General features: G+C 41.2%; 1 protein-coding gene across 1 annotated transcript; it reads right to left on the minus strand.

Moving 5' to 3' along the window:
• Window positions 1-523: 523 nt before the first annotated feature.
• LOC114365051 (uncharacterized) lies at window positions 524-22,813 on the minus strand. The gene is made up of 16 exons (XM_028321502.1): window positions 22,809-22,813; window positions 22,511-22,703; window positions 22,407-22,469; window positions 22,303-22,365; window positions 22,199-22,261; window positions 22,095-22,157; window positions 21,991-22,053; window positions 21,887-21,949; window positions 21,783-21,845; window positions 21,679-21,741; window positions 21,575-21,637; window positions 21,471-21,533; window positions 21,055-21,351; window positions 3,735-3,907; window positions 1,185-1,314; window positions 524-725 (listed from the first exon to the last, which is right to left on the minus strand). Exons 1-16 carry the CDS (start codon window positions 22,811-22,813, stop codon window positions 591-593), a joined length of 1,563 nt encoding a protein of 520 aa, XP_028177303.1. The 3' UTR covers window positions 524-590.
• Between the last annotated feature and the right edge of the window lie 48 nt (window positions 22,814-22,861).

Here is a 22,861-nt window from a genome sequence, read left to right on the forward strand (position 1 = left end):
AAAGTGTTTACCAGAGCGAGTTGCCATGATTGGTGCTCTCAAACTAAATTATGCCATTTGGAGCACAAGTGTTAAATGCCAACTGTGACCGCCCTAGTGTGAATAGGGACTAATAACGCAACGTTGCTGATCAACATTATTGTAGATTGTTGCTCGAAATCTATTATGTTATTAATTTTGCAACTGCTCCAGTAAATACTTTAGCGCTCCACGCAACGCCAGTGCAACATTGCACGTGTTTCTTGCAGTATGCTTTAGAAGCCATTTTTAACACAACTACCCTCCGCGTTAAGAAATGTAAATAGAACAGACTTCCGTTTTCATACCATAGAACCATATATGATTTTTGTGGCGAGTTAGACAAAGACAAATCAATAATATGGTCATTTAACTTTTTCCAAGGCAGATTTCTGATGTTTTTTTAAATATTTTTAACTGGATGAAAAAAATTAAATTAATTTTTTAAACAAGCCCATTTACCAAATGTTAATCAAATGATACCAAAAATTTTAACCCCAAAACGCTCGATTACTTTTGCTAAAACTACCTTCCACAACATACCGCATCGTCACACCGCAGCCTACTGCAGCTTAGAGCTCGCCGGGCAGCTTGAGCTTCTTGGCGTCGGGCTCGTCGTCGTCGTCGTCGTCGTCCTCCCAGTCCCAGTCCTGCTCGTCCTCGGCCTCGGGCTCCGGGGCTTCCTCCACGATCTCTTCCTCTTCGTCCTGGGGAGCGGGATGGAATATTATTAACGCACTATGTATTAGGTGCAATGTCAGTGGCGAGAGTACGACAGAAAAGTAGGTAAAGGTTTGTTAAACATTTAAGTAAAAGCAAATCATGTAAATTCAAAGTATCGTTTGAAATGAACTGAAAAGTACTAAAAACTTTAGGTGGGAGTATTTAAGAATTGTTAAATTGGTTAGTTTCTACTGTTGACTTGCAATAAAATCTCGAAAAACCTTTCATCGGAGAAATGACGTTACATTAGTTTCATTTCACTGTAAAATATCTTCATGATTTCCGTCCGCGGCGCTCCATGAGGCAGGACACGCACCTTTTATTCCCAGTAGTCCCTTCAAAGGAATTGCTAAAAGGGACTACTGGGAATAAAGGACACGCACTTGTACAGGCCGCAGCGGGTGCACCCTACCGTCCTACACATAAGGTCGAGGGTGGCTCACCATGGGCCGCTGCATGACGGAGATGGGCGGCGCGCGCTGGTGCGCGGCCACGCGGCGCTCGATGAGGTAGGACACGTACTCGTCGTAGAGCAGCCGCAGCAGGTGGAAGGAGCCGAACGACGCCGCCGACCTGCCGTGGAGATCGCTGTCCGAGTCAATAACGAACACCAGCCCGCGGCCACAGAACGCGTTCCGAGCGCGCGAATTATAGCGCTGAGTGCTTGTTCACGTTGACTCGCGGGCGCGGTGGCGGGCGCGGTGACGAAATATCAAACATATGTAGTGATTCCAAGTGTTCACGTACGAAACGCACGTGCGGTCTAGGGAGCATTCAAGTATTACGTAACGCAATTTTTGAAGATTTTAGACTCCCCCTCCCCCCCTTGTAACGCACCGTAACGTTTTTCTGTACCCCCCCTCCCCCTTTCTAAACGTTACGTAACACTCAAGTGACCATTTTTTTTTACTCTAACGACGCTAAAAGTTATGTTATAGTTTTTGTCCTTGGTATAGTTTTAATTGCTTTTGCGGTAATCATACTAACTAAAACAAGAGATTTGTAATCCGCAACACTTGCGTATTTTGTTTATTTTTATGTTACGTAACCTCTTGTAAGAAAGTCCCCCTCCCGCCCCTGTAACGCATCGTAACGTTTTAAGAGACCCCCCTCCCCCCCAAATTGCGTTACGTAATACTTGTATGCTCCCCTAACTAGCGGGCAAGCTAGCGACTAGCGCGCGCGGAGCGCTCGCGGTAATTTCAACGCGTGAAGATGTTTGTGTGTGTTCATGTCAAACTAGCGGCGGCGCGCGCGTTTCACTTGTCGCTAGAAACGATAGTACGTCACACTCGCGCGAACGCCTGGTCGTCAATGTGAACACGAGCTCGCGACGTTTCCCGCGCCCGCGCCCGCGCGTCCCTACGTGAACAAGCACTAAAGGCTTTGCCACACTGGCGGATTGCAAGCGTTTTCTGGGCGGAGCAGCGGCGCTCCGCCTTCAATCCGCCAACGTGACAAGGCCCTAAAGGCGCATACGCTCTGTTAGGCAGAGTTCAATAAGGGTTTTCGCGTATGAAAGATCCGCTAGATGACGTGGATGTGGGGTCTGACTGCTGCGTGGTTGGTGGATTTTGACATATCTGTCAATGTCATGTCAAAAATAACCAATCATGCAGCATTTGAACCTCGCGTCTACGTATTGCCATCTGGCGGATTTTTCATACGCGAAAACCCTCATTGAACAACAACGTTAGTTCACTGCTGAACGTACAGCGGTGATGTAACGTGGGCTGATAATGCGCTGTATAAGATCTCCCCCAAACTAACGTCTTTCGAACGTCGTTGTCTCGCCAGAGCTTGCGCATATATCTACCGGATTTACAATTGGACGACACTCGAAATACGCTAGTTCGGGAGTCCTTAAATAATATTGATTACATGCGAGACTTTCAACTTTGACATTGACATATTATAATGTGACAGGGCATATAGATGACCCACACTGAACTGTCCCACCAAACTCAATGACAGGGGGGCGCTACCATCATTCAACTATATGGTTTCCAACATGGCAAAAATCGGAACCAGCGATGCTTTGATAAGATTGTACTCGACATGCATCATATACAAAATTTTTGTTTTGCCGAATAGCTGACTGCAGCCATGCGGCCTCACGTAATGTCCTCACTAACTACATAGATATGATTAAGGCCCAGTTTTTTTATTCGTAGTCAAAATAACAAATTGTTAAATTTTGCTACTAATGGTTAAATATTAATAAAATGTAAACTAATAGTTAAAAAATGTACTAAAAGTCAAGCCAACCATTGTTCGAAAAACATTTTTTTCTGATATTTAACCACTTGTCATTTGACTATTGGTTATTTCAACTACGAATCAAAAAACTGGGACTAATGCCCGTTTTCACCATCAATCCCTAATTTTTGAGTGACCCCTCTATAGTAACACATAACAGGAATTTTGTATAGAGGTCACTAAAAAATTTGGGATTGATGGTGAAAACGGGCATAAGTGTATCAACTAGATGGGGTGTCGAAGCTAGGCTGTAAAGTCTGGTATTCTGTTTAAACAGAATTTAATTTTAATTTAATTTAATAATTTGTGTAATTTTTTGACTATACAAGGTGTCCCGTAATGTAACGTCAAGCCGGAACTGGGTCTTGAGGCAAGTTGTGCTGGTTATCAGAAAAATATAAAAAAAAATGTATGTGGCATATTTTAAAAATAATAGGCATTTAAAAAAAATCAAAAAATTCTACTCCAGGTGACGGTCCTTTTACTCGTGTTGCCACAAATCTTCACTTTTTCCAAATTTTTTTTTTGTTACGTAACCCTGAATAATGCTTCTCTAAATTGTTATCAAAATTACAAAACCAGCTGCTCCAGCTTGGATGAAAAAAATACATTATTCCCAAAAANTAATTTTATTGTAATCGATGTGGTGACTAAACATGTAAGCGCTTTGGGTTTTCTGTAAGCTTATTATGTTGCTCATTAAATAAATAAATAAAAATAAAATAAAAACTCACCGCAGCGTGAGCTCGCGGATGACGAGCGAGGAGTAGAAGGACCAATCTAACAGGAGCCGGCGCGCGCGCGCCGTATAGTCGGCGCGGCGCTCGTGCGGTGCTAAAGCGTTCTTCACGCAGTTCTCCAGCCAGGTTGCCCATTGTTCCAGGGTTGCCCCGCGGCCTAAGGTTGCCTGATGAGAAAGACAAGCATTTTAAATCGTTCGTTTCAGCCAAATGAAGTCCACTGCTGGACAAAGGCCTCCCACAAGGATTTCCACGACCAAAGTCAAAGTCAAAATTTCTTTATTTGTTTTTAGACTAATAAGGGAGAGTCCGCTAATTTGGACCAGTTTTTTTCAATCTCATTTTACACATAGTTTTCTTTTGTTTTTGCTAATGTTCATGGTATATAATGAAAGANTCCGGTTACATTAATATTTATATTCTACACCTTGTTACAAGTTTCATATTATCCCATATTTTTTCTGAGAAGGTAAAGATAATATTCAAGTTTACAAAGTAGATTCTTAGAACATACGAATTCGCTAGCAAGTTTCACAGTTACTTTGAAAATCATTCTTAATATTTAGCATGGCTCTTCATTCAAACTTCCTCAAAATATCTTTTAATCAACTCCGCTCTACATTTCTCAATTTGTAAGATGTTTAATTCGCGCAATCAGCAATTATAAGACTCGAGCCGTATCTCAGTACAATTTAAAGCTTTTTCATTAAAGAGAGAGGGCGTGGGTGTGCTGGGAGGCCTGAAATTCAGGAGAGCTGCCTCTATGTGTAATGAAAGGGCTGCGAGGGCCATTTGACAATGAGTGACAGTTACTTGTGTGGAAGAGGCCGGCTCACGTTTCTCTTTTTCGTTTATTTTTTCACAAACCTGATTATTTTGAAACTAGCATTCAACACGGTTTCGCTTGAAATTTTTGAATACATTTATATGTTTTATTATATTAAAAGTGTAGTTAGGCAGAATTATAAGCGTACAAGAAGACAGATGCGGGTAGTAAAGTGCACCTTTGTTTTGTCATAGTTTTCTATAGTGATCTTTAGGTAAGTACCGTTATATGAATTGGTGCTTGAATAAGTAGAAAATATCGCCATTTTATAAATAATTGTTTCCAATCGCTAACTCGTTAAGTAAAACACTTAAGTTTCGTCTGCACTGCGTCTTACATAAGGCTGCGACCACAAGATAAACATTCGACTATAAAAGAAGGGTTTTACGACCACTTTCGATTCGCAAAACCTGGGTTTGTTTTGAAACCGTAATAAAGTGAGATATACCAATCCCTGCCTCTCACTATTATAAAGGCTCACGTAGTTTTTAATGAAAATAGTTTCAGATAAACTTGTATTTAAGCGCCTTGTACACGAATTAACGTTAAAACTAGCCGATGCTGATACGCAGGATCTAATTTACTATTGTCAGGAAACTTATTGCTAACTCTCTGTTAGTAGCTATGTACCTAAGTAAGCAGAGACACACACAGTCTCTGTCGCTGCCATTCGTTCAAAGATCTCTAGTGTGGGTGAGGCTTAACACGGCATTAGACGTACAATATGGAACCTGACTGCAGATATATTTTCAGTTGTAACATATCTCAAGCTCCAACTTCCTAACTCGATGGCATTGAGACAAAGTTTAGTCTAAGTTGGAGTTAAGATATGTGCGAATCAATGTGCTAGTTCACTTTGACAAGGAGTTGTAAGTTAAAGATAATAGTTACTACGTAATGAGTAACTTAGGTAAACTCAATAACTTTCTTACCAACATATCTAGATAAAACATAATAAGGAGGAGAAGATTATACAAATAAAACTTTGCATCTTAACGTAAATCACAATAAAGTTGTGGCCAGTTTTAATACAGGTTTTGTCAAAATGTCAGCATACTAAAATCAAATGCATATAGCGTAAATTCATATATGGGAATAAACAAACTTACCCACTTAAAATGCTTATTAAACTTCCATTTCTGTTTGGTAGACAGCGGATTCCAGTGACGAACCGCATAGTCCAAGAGCCTAATGCCGTGTGATACAGTGTAGAGCCCTGCAACAAAATTAAATAGAAAATCTAAATTCATTTGTCATCTTTAAATGTTTAATATGTATAGGTATTTTATGGCGTTTAAAAAATATTAATCTTGTCTTAAATCTGAAATTAGTACTGTTTTGCCTTATCGCTGTCATTCCAATAGTTTGCGTATGTACCTACCTATTCTCAGATGTAATAGCAATTTTGCTTGCATGGCTTTGTAATAATGTGACACGGTCTCCTGCACTACTAGCCCCTTCTCATAGATATGACGACCTGGAGAGGCTGGAGATAACAAATACAACGTTGTCGGGAGTCACGATACCCACGCTTTACGGCTGCCCAGGGACACTGCTTAGGTCCTGAAGGAATTATACCTAAATAATAAGACTGCCTGTAAACTTAGCCGATATAAAATGGCCCTCCTGTTGTATTGGGTTTTCTTGGGGGAAATCAGTCGCGTAAAATGAGACTTTTTGCTTTATTTATGACTTGTTCCCAAATCTGGGAGCATATTCGAACCAAACGCATAAGTGTACCAAGCATAAAAAAATAATATGTGTAGTTAGCTACTAAATTAAAAATTAACTTTCTGAAGTTAAGAACCATCGGTTTTATAAAATGTTTCACTTGATAATTGTAGTTATTGTCCTTTGTTTTGGGACTGTACTAAACTTTTATGAATAAAAATTACAGTTTTATTGGTAGTAGAGTAGTCCTGAAAGATATCAGGGATACAAAAGTTATTTATGGATTCTCAACAGTGGCAGAGGTGGCAGGTATTTGCTGTTCAAACACTCGCCTAACATTGTAGACGGTTACAGTGAGAAATATTTTACACTCATATTTCACTAGGTGTTATTTGCGGTATTTGTGTCGCTATTTTGGTGGAACACGGAAACAACAGAGCTCAAATGGTATTAATACTCACAATAGGGTAAAATTTGCCAAATTTTATTTGTGGGAGAAGTTTTTCCACATATTTCAGATAAAGAAGATTATTTCACCAATAGTAAAGCTATAATATCAAGGGCAAGCGGAGTATAGCATAGTGATTAGGCAGCGTTTAGTTGGCTAACGAAAATTAAGCTACTTTAATAAAGTACCAACCTACATAGTACTTTATTGACTTTATTTATGAGTAAGTACTTACTGACTACCTCAAAATGAAACAAATGCCTGCCACTGCTGTACGAGTATATCCAGATGGCTTTATCACAAGAATATTAAATATCCCGAGGGATGAGAAGGGAGGCAAAGATTAAGATAAGCTCACGACGAACGCGCATATGAATTAGAACATAAACAAAAACCATACCTTAAATACTAGCTTATGCCCGCGGCTTCACCCGCGTGAAATTTAGTTTGTCACAATCGATCGTCATAAATAGCCTATATGTTATTCTGAGTTATAAGCAATAATACTGTAAAGTTTCATCAATATCCGTTCAGTAGTTTTTGCGTGAAAGAGTAACAAACATCCTGACATCCATACAAACTTTCGCATTTATAATATTAGTAGGATTATTTCCACTTGTTTATTTGCTAAAAATAATGGCAGAATTGTTATTAAAAGGTTAGGGTTAATTACATTTAATATTATTATTTTCTGCATGGCCCAAAGGATGACTGGAAGAGAACGCAATATGGCATTAAGTTCGCCTTTTGAACTCTGTTATTATGTGAAATTATGTTATAATAATTTAAAAAAATATGATTCAACTATCTACTCCACTACAAAGTTAGCAATCTATGAAGTCACTCCACGTTATTAAAAATCGCTAGAGAAAAACGCTTCGCTGTTCGGAATGGCTCATTAACTTTATCGGGTTTCACTTTAAACGTTGAATTGAACTAATTTCATTTCTAAGCAAGGTTAAATAGTTTCTAGAAAATACGATCTTATTTTAATTTAACTAGAAAGTCTATTAGTCCTGCATTCAGTCAACGGCGACGGATTTGAATCCTAGCTTAGTGAAAATTTGTGATTTTTGTAATGTATCTCAGTTAAATTAAACTCGGGACGACTGACGGCATGAACGAGAAGTGATCAGTTTCCTACTGCTTTTTTTAAGCGTTTAAATAATGTTTGTCTATATCTCGAATATGAATAAAAGGTTTCTAAAAAGTATATTTTTCAGGTTGAGTTTCAAAACATTTCATCTTAACAAAACATGGCCAAGTGTCTGTAAGCGAAAAAAGTCTGTGAGCTCGCTTGCATTATAATTAATTAAATAAATAAATAAATTAAAATCAGTAAACACCCAATGCTTCGTTTAGATTGCATCAACCAATGACAGCATCTACCAATAGACAAAATTGTATTAGACCTACCTCAGGAACTGGCCATGACTCTATCATCCGTTAACCCGCCGGCGCCTGTTAACCCTTCGGCGACAGGAGCGGACGCAGACTGTCGCAGACGTCCTGCGATGCACACCTGAGCGGGCACGCGTGCAAATTGAATGCGGGAGCGTGCGGTACAACAATGTCTTTGTCCAATGCTGCCAATCGACATAAAACAATCAAAGGACGAAACGTCCATTACGTCCCTGTTTGATTCATTTGTTTTCATGAGGTTCTTTCCATAATAAAATTATTCTATACACATGCACTAAACAGGTTGACATTGCTGCGATCTTTTTTTCGCATCTTACACTGTCTCCCATGGGCCAAAATTGTTTCCTCTACAAAATTCTTAGGATTCTAAGCTAACATCAGGTGATCCGTCTGCTCGTTTGCCTCCTGTCTGTCACATAAAAAAAAAAAAAAATTTGGTGTAACTATAATGACAAATTTTAGTAATTAACTTTTATTTAATGAATATTAAAAACATATCTAATGTATAAGGCTGAGTTGCACCAATTTACTTCAACCGTAATTATAACAAGAACCTGTGATTTTTGTATGGAGTTTGACAGGTTTTTGACGTTTGTTGTTAAAGTAAGATGGTGCAACTCATCCTAAGTAATAATGAGAAGTTTATCTGAAACAGATAACTTCTCTCTGATCAAAAAAATAAATCACTTATCTGCTACGCAATGCGCTTCGAACGCTACGGACAGTAACCCGTAGCACCGTCGTCCAGTAGGCCCTAGGATAAGTAGCGGGCCAGTGTCGTAGCACATGGAAAAGCATCTTGAGCGCAGTGCCGCATTCGGGGGCGCGGGGCGGGCGGTGCGGCGGGCACCGGCAGTCATGCCTCGCGCGCCCGCTCCGGCCGCCGTGCTCGCCGCCGCGCTCGCACTGCTCGCCGCGCTCGTCGGTGAGTTCCAAATTCAAATCACCCGCGAACTTTGAAAATAGAAAACCAAACTTGACAGCAGTTCCCTTTTTAATTTTTATTCCTTTTTTCATTGACGTGAAAAAGTTTCGGTCCACAAAAAAGGTCGGAATAACAAATACATTTAGTTTGCCGAATCACCTAGATTTACAAAGGACGAGACGGGCGACCTATCTGCATAATAAATGCACTCAGTTAAACTTTACGGAGATGGAAAATGCAGCAAATTCAACGCGGAAGTGGAAAGCGGTTGAACTGGCGCAATGTTTCTTTCAGATTTTAAAGATAAACAGCACAAATCACTTCAAAATATGATTCGGTAAAGCTTTTAAGTTTTTATCAATCAAATAGGAAAAAAATCCAGTCGTCAATTGATTTTTAACTACAGGCTAGGACTTCAAAGTATGTAAGTAAAGTGACATTATTTATTCTTGAACCGTTTTACATTCTAACAGGTATCGTAAATAGATTAAATACCTACATTATTTATACAAATAGTAAGAATTAAATATTTTATTATTATCACAAGTTAAGACTACTTTTATTGCAACTTTTCGCCACGAATTTGTTTACGTACCTACCCACAATTAAAGCCAAAACCCAGCAATCGTTTTAGCAGCAATTCTTAAACTAGTTTTATCCCCATTCATTTATTCATTGTTAACAGCGAGTTGACCCCGGAACACAGTTCAATTGACACTGGTTGTGCTAAAAGTTACGCATTAGACCTGCACCGTACCGCATCGGCAAGATACATTCAAGCTACGGGCACTTTTGCGAACAACCCAACACGTTGAATTATAAATACAATATTAGTTCTTTAAAAAACTAACAATTCGGAAATTCTTTCTTCATAAAAATTAAGATAAAAACGCCAGTACGTTTTTATTTTGTTGTACCCATTTCATCCCATCAGCTGAATGGGTTGTTGTCGTAACAATGTTTGCTTAAATATGGAATACAGCAAGATCTTTGAAAGGAAGATGAGAACATATACAATTTTAAAATGCAGCCCGTATTTTGAAACAACATCCCAACTAATATTATAAATGCGAAAGTAACTCTGTCTGTCTGTCTGTCTGTTTGTCTGTCTGTCTGTCTGTCTGTCTGTCTGTCTGTCTGTCTGTCTGTTACGCTTTCCCGCTTAAACCTCGCAACCGATTTTGATGAAATTTGGCATAGAGATAGTTTGAGTCCCGGGAAAGAACATAGGATAGTTTTTATCCCGGTTTTTGAAACAGGGACGCGCGCGATAAAGTTTTTCTGTGACAGACAAAATTCCACGCGGGCGAAGCCGCGGGCGGAAAGCTAGTTCAAGTATAAAACTACTCGTTGTGAGGTAAAATAATAAACTCATTCATGCCCCATGTCACAGTGGCGCTAACAAGAGTGACCTATTTTAACACAGGGAAGTTTTAGATTAGGTTTTTAAACTATTCCCAACTTTTAATAATATGAAGTTACTTCTTCCTAAGCTCATTATTTTTTCTAGTCTAATTATACTGCGCAATTTATTAAGGTAACTAGCTTTTACGTGCTTTTATATTTTAAACTTAACTACGGTTTTTGTGGATAATTTTAAGAAAGGAAGAGCAAATTATGCAGCTATATAAAGAATAATTAACTTTTTTAAAAAATAAAACCGACTTCAAATGCGTGAACACAAAAAAAAACTAAAAATTAAAAATATTGCGTATAAAAAAGTTCATCCCCAATTTTCCACCCTTGGGGGTTGTTTTTTCTATTATTAAATTTAAATGGGACCACCCTTGAGGTATTACCTATACGCCGAAAAAAAAATTTGTTCAAATCGGTTCATAATTGGCGGAGTTATCGCGTAACAAACATAGAAAAAAAAACATACGGGTCGAATTGAGAACCTCCTCCTTTTTTTTTAAGTCGGTTGAAAATGAAGGCTTTCCTTGGTGATATTCAAGTTCAAAAATAACTTTTTAACAAATTTCTGCTTGCATTGTATCATCCACATTTTTAAACAAATTTCTGCTTGCGGCTTCTTCAGCGAAGATTTCAATCTGTCACATAAAGTATCAGAATTCGAATCCACAACAGCATCCAATGGGCATTGTTGCAAACCACCAACCACTAGGCTAATCTCAGTCGTAGGTATTGTTTATTTTTAATTTTCTCTAGCTCTACTTTGAGTGGTGTACAATTCTGCCATACGTCTGTCACTCAAAAAGCTTTTAGAACTTAAAATGACTATATCCAAAGCAAAGTGGGCCAGTTGCGTACACTTTATGTTTCTCCGTGATTTATGACGGCGTCTAGATTTCCCTTACGTCCAAGGATAACGAAAACAAGGACATTAAGGATATACCCGGATAAATGTTTATTATGGGGGATACGTTTTTATCCACTAAGTTGGCCCCACTTCTACACAGGTGATTTTTTTTTTACAGTATTTATATCAAGATATTAGATCCCTATTAAGTTTAATTTAAATTTCATCAAAATTTAATTTGTTTCTTTGTTTGTTAGTAGGTTAAACGAACAAGTTGTAAAAAGGTAATAAGATAAACATATAAAATAGAGACGCCTGTACCTCAGACTACAAATTTTTGTTGCAAAATATTTATAAATAAGCCTTTGTCCGCGCATTGTTTAATACTGCGCTGTACAAAAGTTAAACAATTTTAAGTTTTGAACTATTTAATATCATAATTAAATACGCTATTATCGGCAAACTTCTTGCTGCAGAATTTCAAACTTCCACTTTACTGGAAGAGATTGGCCGTTATCCTGGAGTCGCTCGCCAACACCGCTCGATTGTGAGCGAGCGATGACAATCCGCTCTTGAATTTATGGCCTTTTGTTCCCTGCTCTTTAGCCTCTTTATTCATAGGACTAACAAATTACACGCCTGAGCGACGTGTGGCGGACAGAAGGGTGTTTTCGTTTAGTTTGAAATGGTGCATAACAAGTGAAAATATAAAACTGTAATGAATAAGGAATGACCGAAATTGTATATGCTTTAAAACGGCAATTATTTGTAAACGACATGTAGGGTAGGATGTACCTTATGGAACTTAAGCCTCAGAAATAATTATACGTGAGTACTGCGCGAGAGTGACGTTTTCATCTAAAAACCTTAGTGCATCTGTAATCCCTAGGCCATACACATTGCGATAACTCGAAGATTCGCACTATCACAATGAGTGTAGTCAAGTATTCGCATTTAATGTACTTCGATGCTTTTTTGCATAGTCACAAGACTTCGCTCCGCCTACGCGCCTGTCAAATTAATGTCGCCCGAATGTTATCGCGATATGTGTAGCCCAAGGGTAATGAGCGCTCATGTAGAGATTGCAAAATCCGGATTTTTCTTAAATCCGGTTTTCAAGATTTGTGTTACGTACAAATCCGGATTATCCGGATTTTTCGAATAGTGGGTAAATTTTTTAAACCATCAATTTAATTTAAATAAAACGTAGTTTTTTTCAAAAAGATGTAAGTATTTGAAGAAAAGCGTTTTATTTTATTATCGCGCATGAAATTTATTCCTCTTTTTTTCGGTTTGCGCTACAAGCTTTCGAAATTATTTGAACCTTGCATTATTTTTTTCGTTTTAGTACAACTGCATTTCAGAATAAAAACTTGCTTGTACCTATAAAATATTTTTTTTATTCTTCTTGTCGTGTCGACAACAAACCTACACAGCGTCAGCCCAAAACTCCACCACAAGAGTGGCGTTATCAGTAGCCTTCATTAAATCTTCCTGCTTGCAGTTGTTTGGGCACGCAGGGCACGACATCATGTGCTTCGTCGACTGGGGAACAAAACCACACTTGCACTCCAAGTTTGATCCATCCAAGAATCCCCACCTTTTCCTTACTACGGCAGACCTGTCCGAAGTCTATAAAGATTTCCAGGTAGGCCAGGGAGCTCATTTTTTTTATTATAATTTTATTTTACACTTTTAAGTTGTATTTCAATCTCAGGGCACTGGTCATTATTTACGACCAAAGTGCTCGGAAAGACGAATCCAACGAACTCAAACTCTATAAGTTTCTGCCGTTTCGGTTAGGAGTTCCTATGGCCAACTCCTGACTTCATCATCAGGACCCTGAACATCATCTAGCACTTAAGTGCTTGAAAAGACAAATCCAACAAACCCAAATTCGATGAGTTTCCACCGTTTCGTTTAGGAGTTCCTATGGCCACCTCCCGAATCCATCATCAGGACCCTGGGCATCATCTGGCACTAAAGTGCTCGAAAAGACAAATCCAACGTACCCAAGTTCGATGCGATTCCGCCGTTTCGTTTAAGAGTTCCTATGGTCACCTCTTGACTCCATCATCAACCCAGCTAAATTGTCGGCGGTATAGTCAACAACCTGTTTAGAACTCTTTTAAGGATTTCTCCACAATTACCCCCATTCTCATACAATGACATTTCGAGATGAATTAATGTAAGCAAATCGGATCCGCTGGGTGAACTTGATGGGCGAGGTTGAAGATATATCTTCAATATATCTCTACTTACACTTGGCCTGCGGATGAATATGGAGAAAACAAAGCTTATGTCCAATGTCCATGTTGCGCCCTACCCAGTTTCGGTTGGGAGCTCAATTCTCGAGATTGTTGACAAGTATGTCTACCTCGGACAAACGATTCAGCTGGGTAGGTCCAATTTCGAGAAAGAGGTCAATCGTCGAATCCAACTCGGCTGGGCAGCGTTTGGGAAACGACGCAACATCTTTTCGTCCAAAATACCTCAGTGCCTGAAGACTAAGGTCTACAACCAATGTGTGTTACCGGTGATGACTTATGGTTCGGAAACGTGGCCTCTCACTGTAGGCCTTATACAGAAGCTCAAATTGCACAGCGTGCTATGGAGAGGGCTATGCTCGGTGCCCGTAAACGAATTAAAGTCGCTGACATACTAGCCCGACGGATACAAGCTGAAGTGGCAATGGGCAAGGCACATAGTACGCAGAACTGACGGCCGATGGGGCAGCAAGGTTCTGGAGTGACATGCAATAAATAATTTGAATTTGAATTTGGCCACTCCAAAACTCCGGCCGCGTACCGGAAAACGCAGCGTGTGACGTCCACCCACAAGGTGGACCAACCAGGCAACATGGAAAGCATTGGGGGGGCCTATGTTCAGCAGTGGACGTCCTATGGCTGAGATGATGATGATGATGACTTACACTTGCAAGGGATATTTGCCGATTTAGCTGCTCTTTAAAACTCGGCGATATGGTGTTTCAGAATCAGCGTCTCGTATAAAACTTACTGGCCGACCAGTGCCGTAACTAGCCTTTTATGCGCCCGGTGCGAGAAATATAAAAAAATGTAACCTTTTTGAATAAAAAGTAACCTTCTACGGGGTGCGGGGGGGGGGGTGCGGAGCGTGCATGAAACAAAACTAGATACTGGTCTGGTCATTTCTGCGCCCCTCCAGGGTCTGCGCCCTGTGCCTGGGCACCGCTGGCACCGCCCTAGTTACGGCACTGTGGCCGACTAGCGAATTTACTTACGCATGCGGCATGACGCGTCATTGTGCAGGCACAGTGCAGGTGTGAGTGTTGTGCGACGAAGTGCGGGTGCGTTCAATCAAAACTTCGCTTGTTTTGCATCCATGTTGCATTCAATAGATATTTTGGTTTATGATTTTATGATACAATTTTTGGGGTAAAAATATTCGAAAAAACCGGATTTCAAAGTCAAAATCCGGATTTTTTTATAGCCTCAAAATCCGGATTTTTCAGATATTTTCGAATTTCGAATAATCCGGATTGCAATCTCTACGCTCATGTCTTATACTCGTAGATTAGCATGAATAATAATAATAATAATAAATATTAAATATCCTTGGACATTTTACACTGCGCTTATCTAGTCCCAAACTAAGCAAAGCTTTTACTATGGGTACTAGACAACGGATATAAACATACTTAAATACTTTTTTTTTGTAAATACATACTTATTATACATAGAAAACACCCAGTCCAATACAAACAAATATGTTCATGCACACAAATGTTTGTACTGTGCGGGAATCGAACCCGCTACCTCCGGAATAGTAGTCCGTTTCGAACCATTACACCAAACGGTCGACATTGTTGTAATAAGATTCATTATTGTTATAAAATAATGTCAAACATTATTATGAAACTACACGTTTATCGTATTCTTTAAATATTCTATGAAATAGAATGGGAATGCGATTCGTAAGTCGTAATACCTTTGTAGATCATAAAAATGCGCATATCTTTGAATGGATTCCACTTTGGCTTCGGTCCACATTACAAGTTCTACGTGTATCTGTATTTATGACTTGTTAAACAAGTGCCTACTAAAAAATCTGTGTATACAGGGTGTACAAGTAAAATAGAAGTTTTTGAGATTTCTGTGATAATCCGAGATCTTGGTGGTAGCGTCGCGCGGAAAAGTTAGTTCCTCAATCCTCCTATAGTGTAACTTAAATAACCATACTCACACAATATTAGCTCTATTCTACTATCATAGAGAGTAACTAGAAATAGATTTCGAAAAGTATACTTAGTATACCGACTGCGCATTTGGGTATTGTATTACATAACCTGGACAAAGTATAAAATGAATAATATTTCATACATTACCTGAGCGTATTGTATAGAATGCCGGATTATATAGATTGCCGGTAACATTGTACTACGTAACGTGTTATATTGTTTAGAGCTTTATTTATAACAGCATTAAGTGAACATCACTCCATTCCGTATTAGTTTCAAGGTCTATATAGAATACTCGTTTCTTTAATTGAAAAGTGTCAATCGAATGGGTTTAAGAATACTTACAAATACCCAAGACGATGTCGTGCAGTGGTACAACAATGGCAACGAGTTGGTAATTGAATTTAGTTAATATTCTCGTAATATTGGATTAAACGTCCACTTGGCCTTGCGGAGTAACGACCTTCAACTCTTCGTGAAAACCACCATACATGCCATGGGTTATGGAACTCTTGGAATAATAAATGCCATAAAATACTTAACGTGCCTATTTTATTGTAGTCTTTATGTCGTTTTTTATGTCTTTAGATCTTTTTTCCCAATTTAGAATAAGGTAAAGTCGCTTAAACTCGTACCTACATATTTTCACACTCACCAATATTTTCAAGGTCAATTTTTACTTAAGATTTATATTTTCTTTCTTCCAAATCTTCTAAGGCTAGGATCTCTTGCCAGAATGTCCAAATAGTTATTTATAAACCTAGCTAAACCTCTTGAAAAGTCAACGCATGATATTGGAGTGTAAGGTGTTGCAATAAAGTTGTAAGTCTTTTCACCGAGTTTTTTCACCTGTATTTCAATTCAACGGAGGTTAGTGGACACAACAATCCAAATGTTTGTACGTCCACGCGTATCGGCACGCGATTCCGATACAATCGATCTAATACGAGTACCTGACTACCTGTGACTGATTGATTTATCATTTTTAGGGTCCCGTTGTTAAGATATAAAAGCCAACTTTATTTTAGCAATATAGGGTGTTCTTCTATTCGAACCCTTTTCCGACACCGAATTAATAATTGATTTACTAATACTACAATTTAAAATAATTCCTATATAAAAAATACCTCTTTCTTATGTGCAAACCACGTAATTTGTATATTATTAATTAAATGATTACTTGAAAATATAAATAAATAATTTCAGTGCAAATTCTTGATTGTTTACTTCACAAACAAAGACCCCGAATTTCAGACGAGTTTGTACAGGGCTGACGTGTTAAACAAATATAAAGTAGAGTGAACATTAATCAACGTTATTATACAATTTGCAAATATAATTAACTCCCGTCCTTTTTATAACAGTGGCTGAAACATTATAGAGCTACAAATGTGTGCAGTAGGCTCACTATACCGTTATACCAGTGGTTAGTTACTTACGTATATTCTGAGGTAATAATAAATAAGTTGATTTAAAAAAAAAACAGTTCATTAAGATATGGAAGCTAGAAACATTGAATTTTCGGACAGATCCAGTTTATTCTCTAACCTTTAATATACTGTTTGATAGGGATCGTGAATAGGGAATGCAAAACCGGTTAATCGGAAACCGAAAAATCGGAAAAACCGCCCTTTTTCGACGAATTCTAAAACCGGTTTTAAAAATCGAAACCCGGATTTAAATCGGTTTTTCTATCTGTATACACTTAACAAATTCCATAAATAAGCAATATCATTTTATTATAATATAACCTGGGTATTTTGATATTTGACGAATATTTGGTTATTTTACAATAACTTGGCAACATTGTCACTTGGTTACTCCGCCGTTTACCTTTGAACGGGGAATCCCCGATAATTATTTAAGACTCGTACCGCCCGCGCGCGCCACCTGACATGACCCACCCCGCGATTCAGATAGTTGATGATTATTGCAGTGAATAATTAACCTATGTGTGAGTGAATAGAACAGTTTTTATTTCTGAATTGTTTTGAACATTGAATCTCATTTATTTGCGATATCTGCAGAAGCTTATTACTGTAATACTTGTGTATTAAAATTTGACAGAAATACCCCCTAACGTTCACAAATAAAGCTTTTTACATTTTATTCTACTTTTTAATTTAAGATATTGCTTATATCAATCGTAATAGTAAACAAATACGTTTTTGATGTAGGTACATTACGTACATGGTGGTAATTAACAAAATACTAAACCGACAGAGTAGGTAATGAATTTTAAAAACGTATTCGTTGAATTATTACGTACAATGGAGATAAACTACCATCCCTTGAGTTAAATTTAGCTTATTCATTATGTGCCAATAATGCCTAATGAATAAGCTAAATTTATCAAAACTGTTATAACCCTCTCTTAAATAATGTAATTTAACACAAAACGGACAGGACGTAACAAATCGCTGTATGTAACTTCTAGTTGATTGAAAAAAAAATAGAACGATAATAACCGATTAAAAACCGAAAACCGGTTTTTTTTTCTTGGAAACCGAAAAAAAAATCGGTTTTTGATAAACTTTCGGTTTTGCATACCCTAATCGTGAAGCACTTTCAGGATCATTAACCAATTTTTTATATCTTGTATAGTTTAGTTAAAAATAATCGAGTGAGATCACTTTATCGTTTCCACCCTGTATACATTTTTGACACAAATTGACCCCTTTATTTGGGATGCTGTATTTAACTTGACATGACGATTTTCGTAATTCGTAAGGTGTTGCTCTTACTGAATCTTTTTCTATTTCGTCAGCAAAAGTGTCATGATTCCACCAGTCCCTAATAAGCGCTTGGGGACCGCAATTATTTCGTTTCGACAGGAGAACACAATGACCTAATTATGCCTTACCGCCAAAACTTCCTTAATCAGATGGATTCTTATGTTATAGTTGTTTTTTGTTTTTAATTTTGAACATCCGAAAAGAGAAGGTGCCAGTACTTTATCGGTTAAACTAATCACATTATTAACTAATTTACTTGAGCCGACAATAGCCCAACTGTGAACTGTGTCAAATCGGTGTTCTGCCCCTTTGATGGCAGTATTTACACTGAGCTCTTTGCTTTTTGCATCGCTGCGACACACATCACTCTGACGCAGGGAACTATTTTAAATGCTAATTTTGTTTCATTAAACGTGCTTATTATCTTTGTCTCCTGCTGTTTTGTCTTTTTGCAACTATACATAATGTGTGTTAAAGTGTTTGCAAATAAACGAATCTATCTATTTATCTATCGGTGACAGAGTCCTCCAGAGTACCTAGTTTGAGCCCCGTCGTTCGCTGAAAAATTGTTGTGAACCCTCCTAACACAAGCGTAATATTAACTTTTAGAGCTTACAAGACTACCTATAAGTAATTTGTGCAATATAAATTAATAATATTCTCATAAAAAATAAAACATGAATTTACTTAGAAGTTAACTAGAATAATTTCGCATTCAAAAAACACTGTATGTTTGTATTTGTTTGTAGCGTAGCCATGACGTAGAATGTAGAATGCTAACAGACGTATGCCTAAGACCACATGACAGGTACACAGACACGCGGTTTCCTAGACCCTGGAGTGAGTAGTGGAGGGTTTAGCCGTCAATCAGCCAGCCGGTAGCGCTAGTGCGCGATCAATCTCGCCTGAATCCCGAGCGAAGAGAACAGCCAACTCAGTCGGAACAAACTGTAGTAACACAGCAGCATGAAAACTTTGTTTACTATAAAGTAAGAAATGTAGCGGTATTCTGTATGTATCCATGCCCATTTAGGTGCCCATTTGATGCCTCATTGATAGCTCTTCTGTAATTTTCATTATAGGTACAGAGCAAAATTTAAAAGTTTAATTTGTACATATCGGCCGTTTGGTGTAGTGGTTCGAAGCGGACTACTATTCCGGAGGCTGCGGGTTCGATTCCCGCACAGTACAAACATTTGTGTGCATGAACATATTTGTTTGTATTGGACTGGGCGTGTTTCTATGTATAATATCTATGTATTTACAAAAAAAAAGTATTTAAGTATGTTTATATCCGTTGTCTAGTACCCATAGTACAAGCTTTGCTTAGTTTGGGACTAGAAGCGCAGTGTAAAATGTCCAAGGATATTTCTATCTATCTATCTATGTCAGCCTTTGGGTTCGCCTTCGAACATAGGCCTCCTCTTCAACCCTCCACCGTTTTCTGTCCCTGGCCACACGCATCCAGTTCACTCCAGCCTGCTGCCGGANAGAAAAATGTTTCAAATAATTGTAATCCACGCTAATTTACGCTTTTAAATAATATATTAGAAACACCCTGTGATTAAATTTAACAAAATTACATACTAAACATGCATTGTCAAAAGTTACTTGAAAACAATGAAAAAATACTTTTCAAAATAAAACACACGTGTTCGTTGTCACAGCAAAAACCACATGGCCGATATTAATTGAATTTAGTTGTGTATCGCTGAGTGTTGCAATTACAGACATTCAATAAATACTTTACGAAATATGAGGGTGGTACAATTTACCCGGCGGTACAATATACCGAACTCTCCCCTAAATAGTACTTACAAATCGTCAAGTATTTTGCTCTTAAGGAGCCTTTACATGTCTCATAATCTTTTTACCCTACCAGCGCTTCGAGACAAACATTTGGCAAGTGCTGATCCTGCGCCGTCCGCATTCTAGCAAGCACTCCCCGCGACCTAAACCAAATCTTCGGTCCACCTAGTGGGGGGCCTGCCCACACTATTTCTTTCGGCCCGTGGTCGCAATGGAAGAACTTTTCTGCCCCACCGGCCATCGGCTCTGCGAGCTAATATGCACCGCCCACTGCCACTTGATTTTAGCAATTCTGCGGGCTATGTCAGTTACTTTGGTTCTCCTGCGATCTTCTCATTTCTGATTTGATTGACCTCACCTTCAGCAGTGTTAATGCTGCTCCGAGAAATCCCTCGCTTGCACAAAATAGTAGCGAAAGCGAATTCAAGCGGCGAATATTCCTGAACGACAACATCCTATCCCTGAAGGCGTTTTTGGACGCGTAGCGTAGAGCACTGTAGGCTTTTTAGGATCAGAAACTTGATTTCCGTAGCTCCCTGAGCTGTAGTATACATAGTAGTATCGTACTTTGAAGTATACAGGGTGTTAGGTAAATGGGTATATGAGCCGACACTAGCCCATGTTAACATGGCCATATAAATGGTATGGTGAAGTCACAAATCGAATTTTATAAATTTTATTTTGTATGAAAATTACAAAAATTAAAATGATGATATCAAATTTCTGACTTCACCATACCATTTATATGACCATAGCGGCCGCCCGCGACTTCGTACGCGTGGATCCTGTTTTACCCCCTTTTCCCGAATTTTCTTTGCTATAAACCTCACGGAGCCCGAGACCTTTCCAACGAATGCAAAACCGTGGAAATCGGTTCGTGCGCTCTGGAGTTATAGCGTCAGGGAGGAAAACCCGACTTATTTTTATATAGTAGATGTTAACATGGGCTAGTGTCGGCTCGTATACCCATTTACCTAACACCCTGTACATGTGTCGTACCTTGAAGTCCTGCTCGAGGCGGTGCGCGGCGGCGGCGCTGGCGCGGGAGCAGGCCCAGGCCGCCTGCTCGCGCACCACGCGGCAGTGTACTACATGTGTCGTACCTTGAAGTCCTGCTCGAGGCGGTGCGCGGCGGCGGCGCTGGCGCGGGAGCAGGCCCAGGCCGCCTGCTCGCGCACCACGCGGCAGTGTACTACATGTGTCGTACCTTGAAGTCCTGCTCGAGGCGGTGCGCGGCGGCGGCGCTGGCGCGGGAGCAGGCCCAGGCCGCCTGCTCGCGCACCACGCGGCAGTGTACTACATGTGTCGTACCTTGAAGTCCTGCTCGAGGCGGTGCGCGGCGGCGGCGCTGGCGCGGGAGCAGGCCCAGGCCGCCTGCTCGCGCACCACGCGGCAGTGTACTACATGTGTCGTACCTTGAAGTCCTGCTCGAGGCGGTGCGCGGCGGCGGCGCTGGCGCGGGAGCAGGCCCAGGCCGCCTGCTCGCGCACCACGCGGCAGTGTACTACATGTGTCGTACCTTGAAGTCCTGCTCGAGGCGGTGCGCGGCGGCGGCGCTGGCGCGGGAGCAGGCCCAGGCCGCCTGCTCGCGCACCACGCGGCAGTGTACTACATGTGTCGTACCTTGAAGTCCTGCTCGAGGCGGTGCGCGGCGGCGGCGCTGGCGCGGGAGCAGGCCCAGGCCGCCTGCTCGCGCACCACGCGGCAGTGTACTACATGTGTCGTACCTTGAAGTCCTGCTCGAGGCGGTGCGCGGCGGCGGCGCTGGCGCGGGAGCAGGCCCAGGCCGCCTGCTCGCGCACCACGCGGCAGTGTACTACATGTGTCGTACCTTGAAGTCCTGCTCGAGGCGGTGCGCGGCGGCGGCGCTGGCGCGGGAGCAGGCCCAGGCCGCCTGCTCGCGCACCACGCGGCAGTGTACTACATGTGTCGTACCTTGAAGTCCTGCTCGAGGCGGTGCGCGGCGGCGGCGCTGGCGCGGGAGCAGGCCCAGGCCGCCTGCTCGCGCACCACGCGGCAGTGTACTACATGTGTCGTACCTTGAAGTCCTGCTCGAGGCGGTGCGCGGCGGCGGCGCTGGCGCGGGAGCAGGCCCAGGCCGCCTGCTCGCGCACCACGCGGCAGTGTACTACATGTGTCGTACCTTGAAGTCCTGCTCGAGGCGGTGCGCGGCGGCGGCGCTGGCGCGGGAGCAGGCCCAGGCCGCCTGCTCGCGCACCACGCGGCAGTGTACTACATGTGTCGTACCTTGAAGTCCTGCTCGAGGCGGTGCGCGGCGGCGGCGCTGGCGCGGGAGCAGGCCCAGGCCGCCTGCTCGCGCACCACGCGGCAGTGTACTACATGTGTCGTACCTTGAAGTCCTGCTCGAGGCGGTGCGCGGCGGCGGCGCTGGCGCGGGAGCAGGCCCAGGCCGCCTGCTCGCGCACCACGCGGCAGTGTACTACATGTGTCGTACCTTGAAGTCCTGCTCGAGGCGGTGCGCGGCGGCGGCGCTGGCGCGGGAGCAGGCCCAGGCCGCCTGCTCGCGCACCACGCGGCAGTGTACTACATGTGTCGTACCTTGAAGTCCTGCTCGAGGCGGTGCGCGGCGGCGGCGCTGGCGCGGGAGCAGGCCCAGGCCGCCTGCTCGCGCACCACGCGGCAGTGTACTACATGTGTCGTACCTTGAAGTCCTGCTCGAGGCGGTGCGCGGCGGCGGCGCTGGCGCGGGAGCAGGCCCAGGCCGCCTGCTCGCGCACCACGCGGCAGTGTACTACATGTGTCGTACCTTGAAGTCCTGCTCGAGGCGGTGCGCGGCGGCGGCGCT

Source organism: Ostrinia furnacalis, unplaced genomic scaffold (genome assembly GCF_004193835.3).
Source record: "Ostrinia furnacalis isolate ACB-3 unplaced genomic scaffold, ASM419383v2 OfSCF7542, whole genome shotgun sequence".
Lineage (NCBI taxonomy): Eukaryota > Metazoa > Arthropoda > Insecta > Lepidoptera > Crambidae > Ostrinia > Ostrinia furnacalis.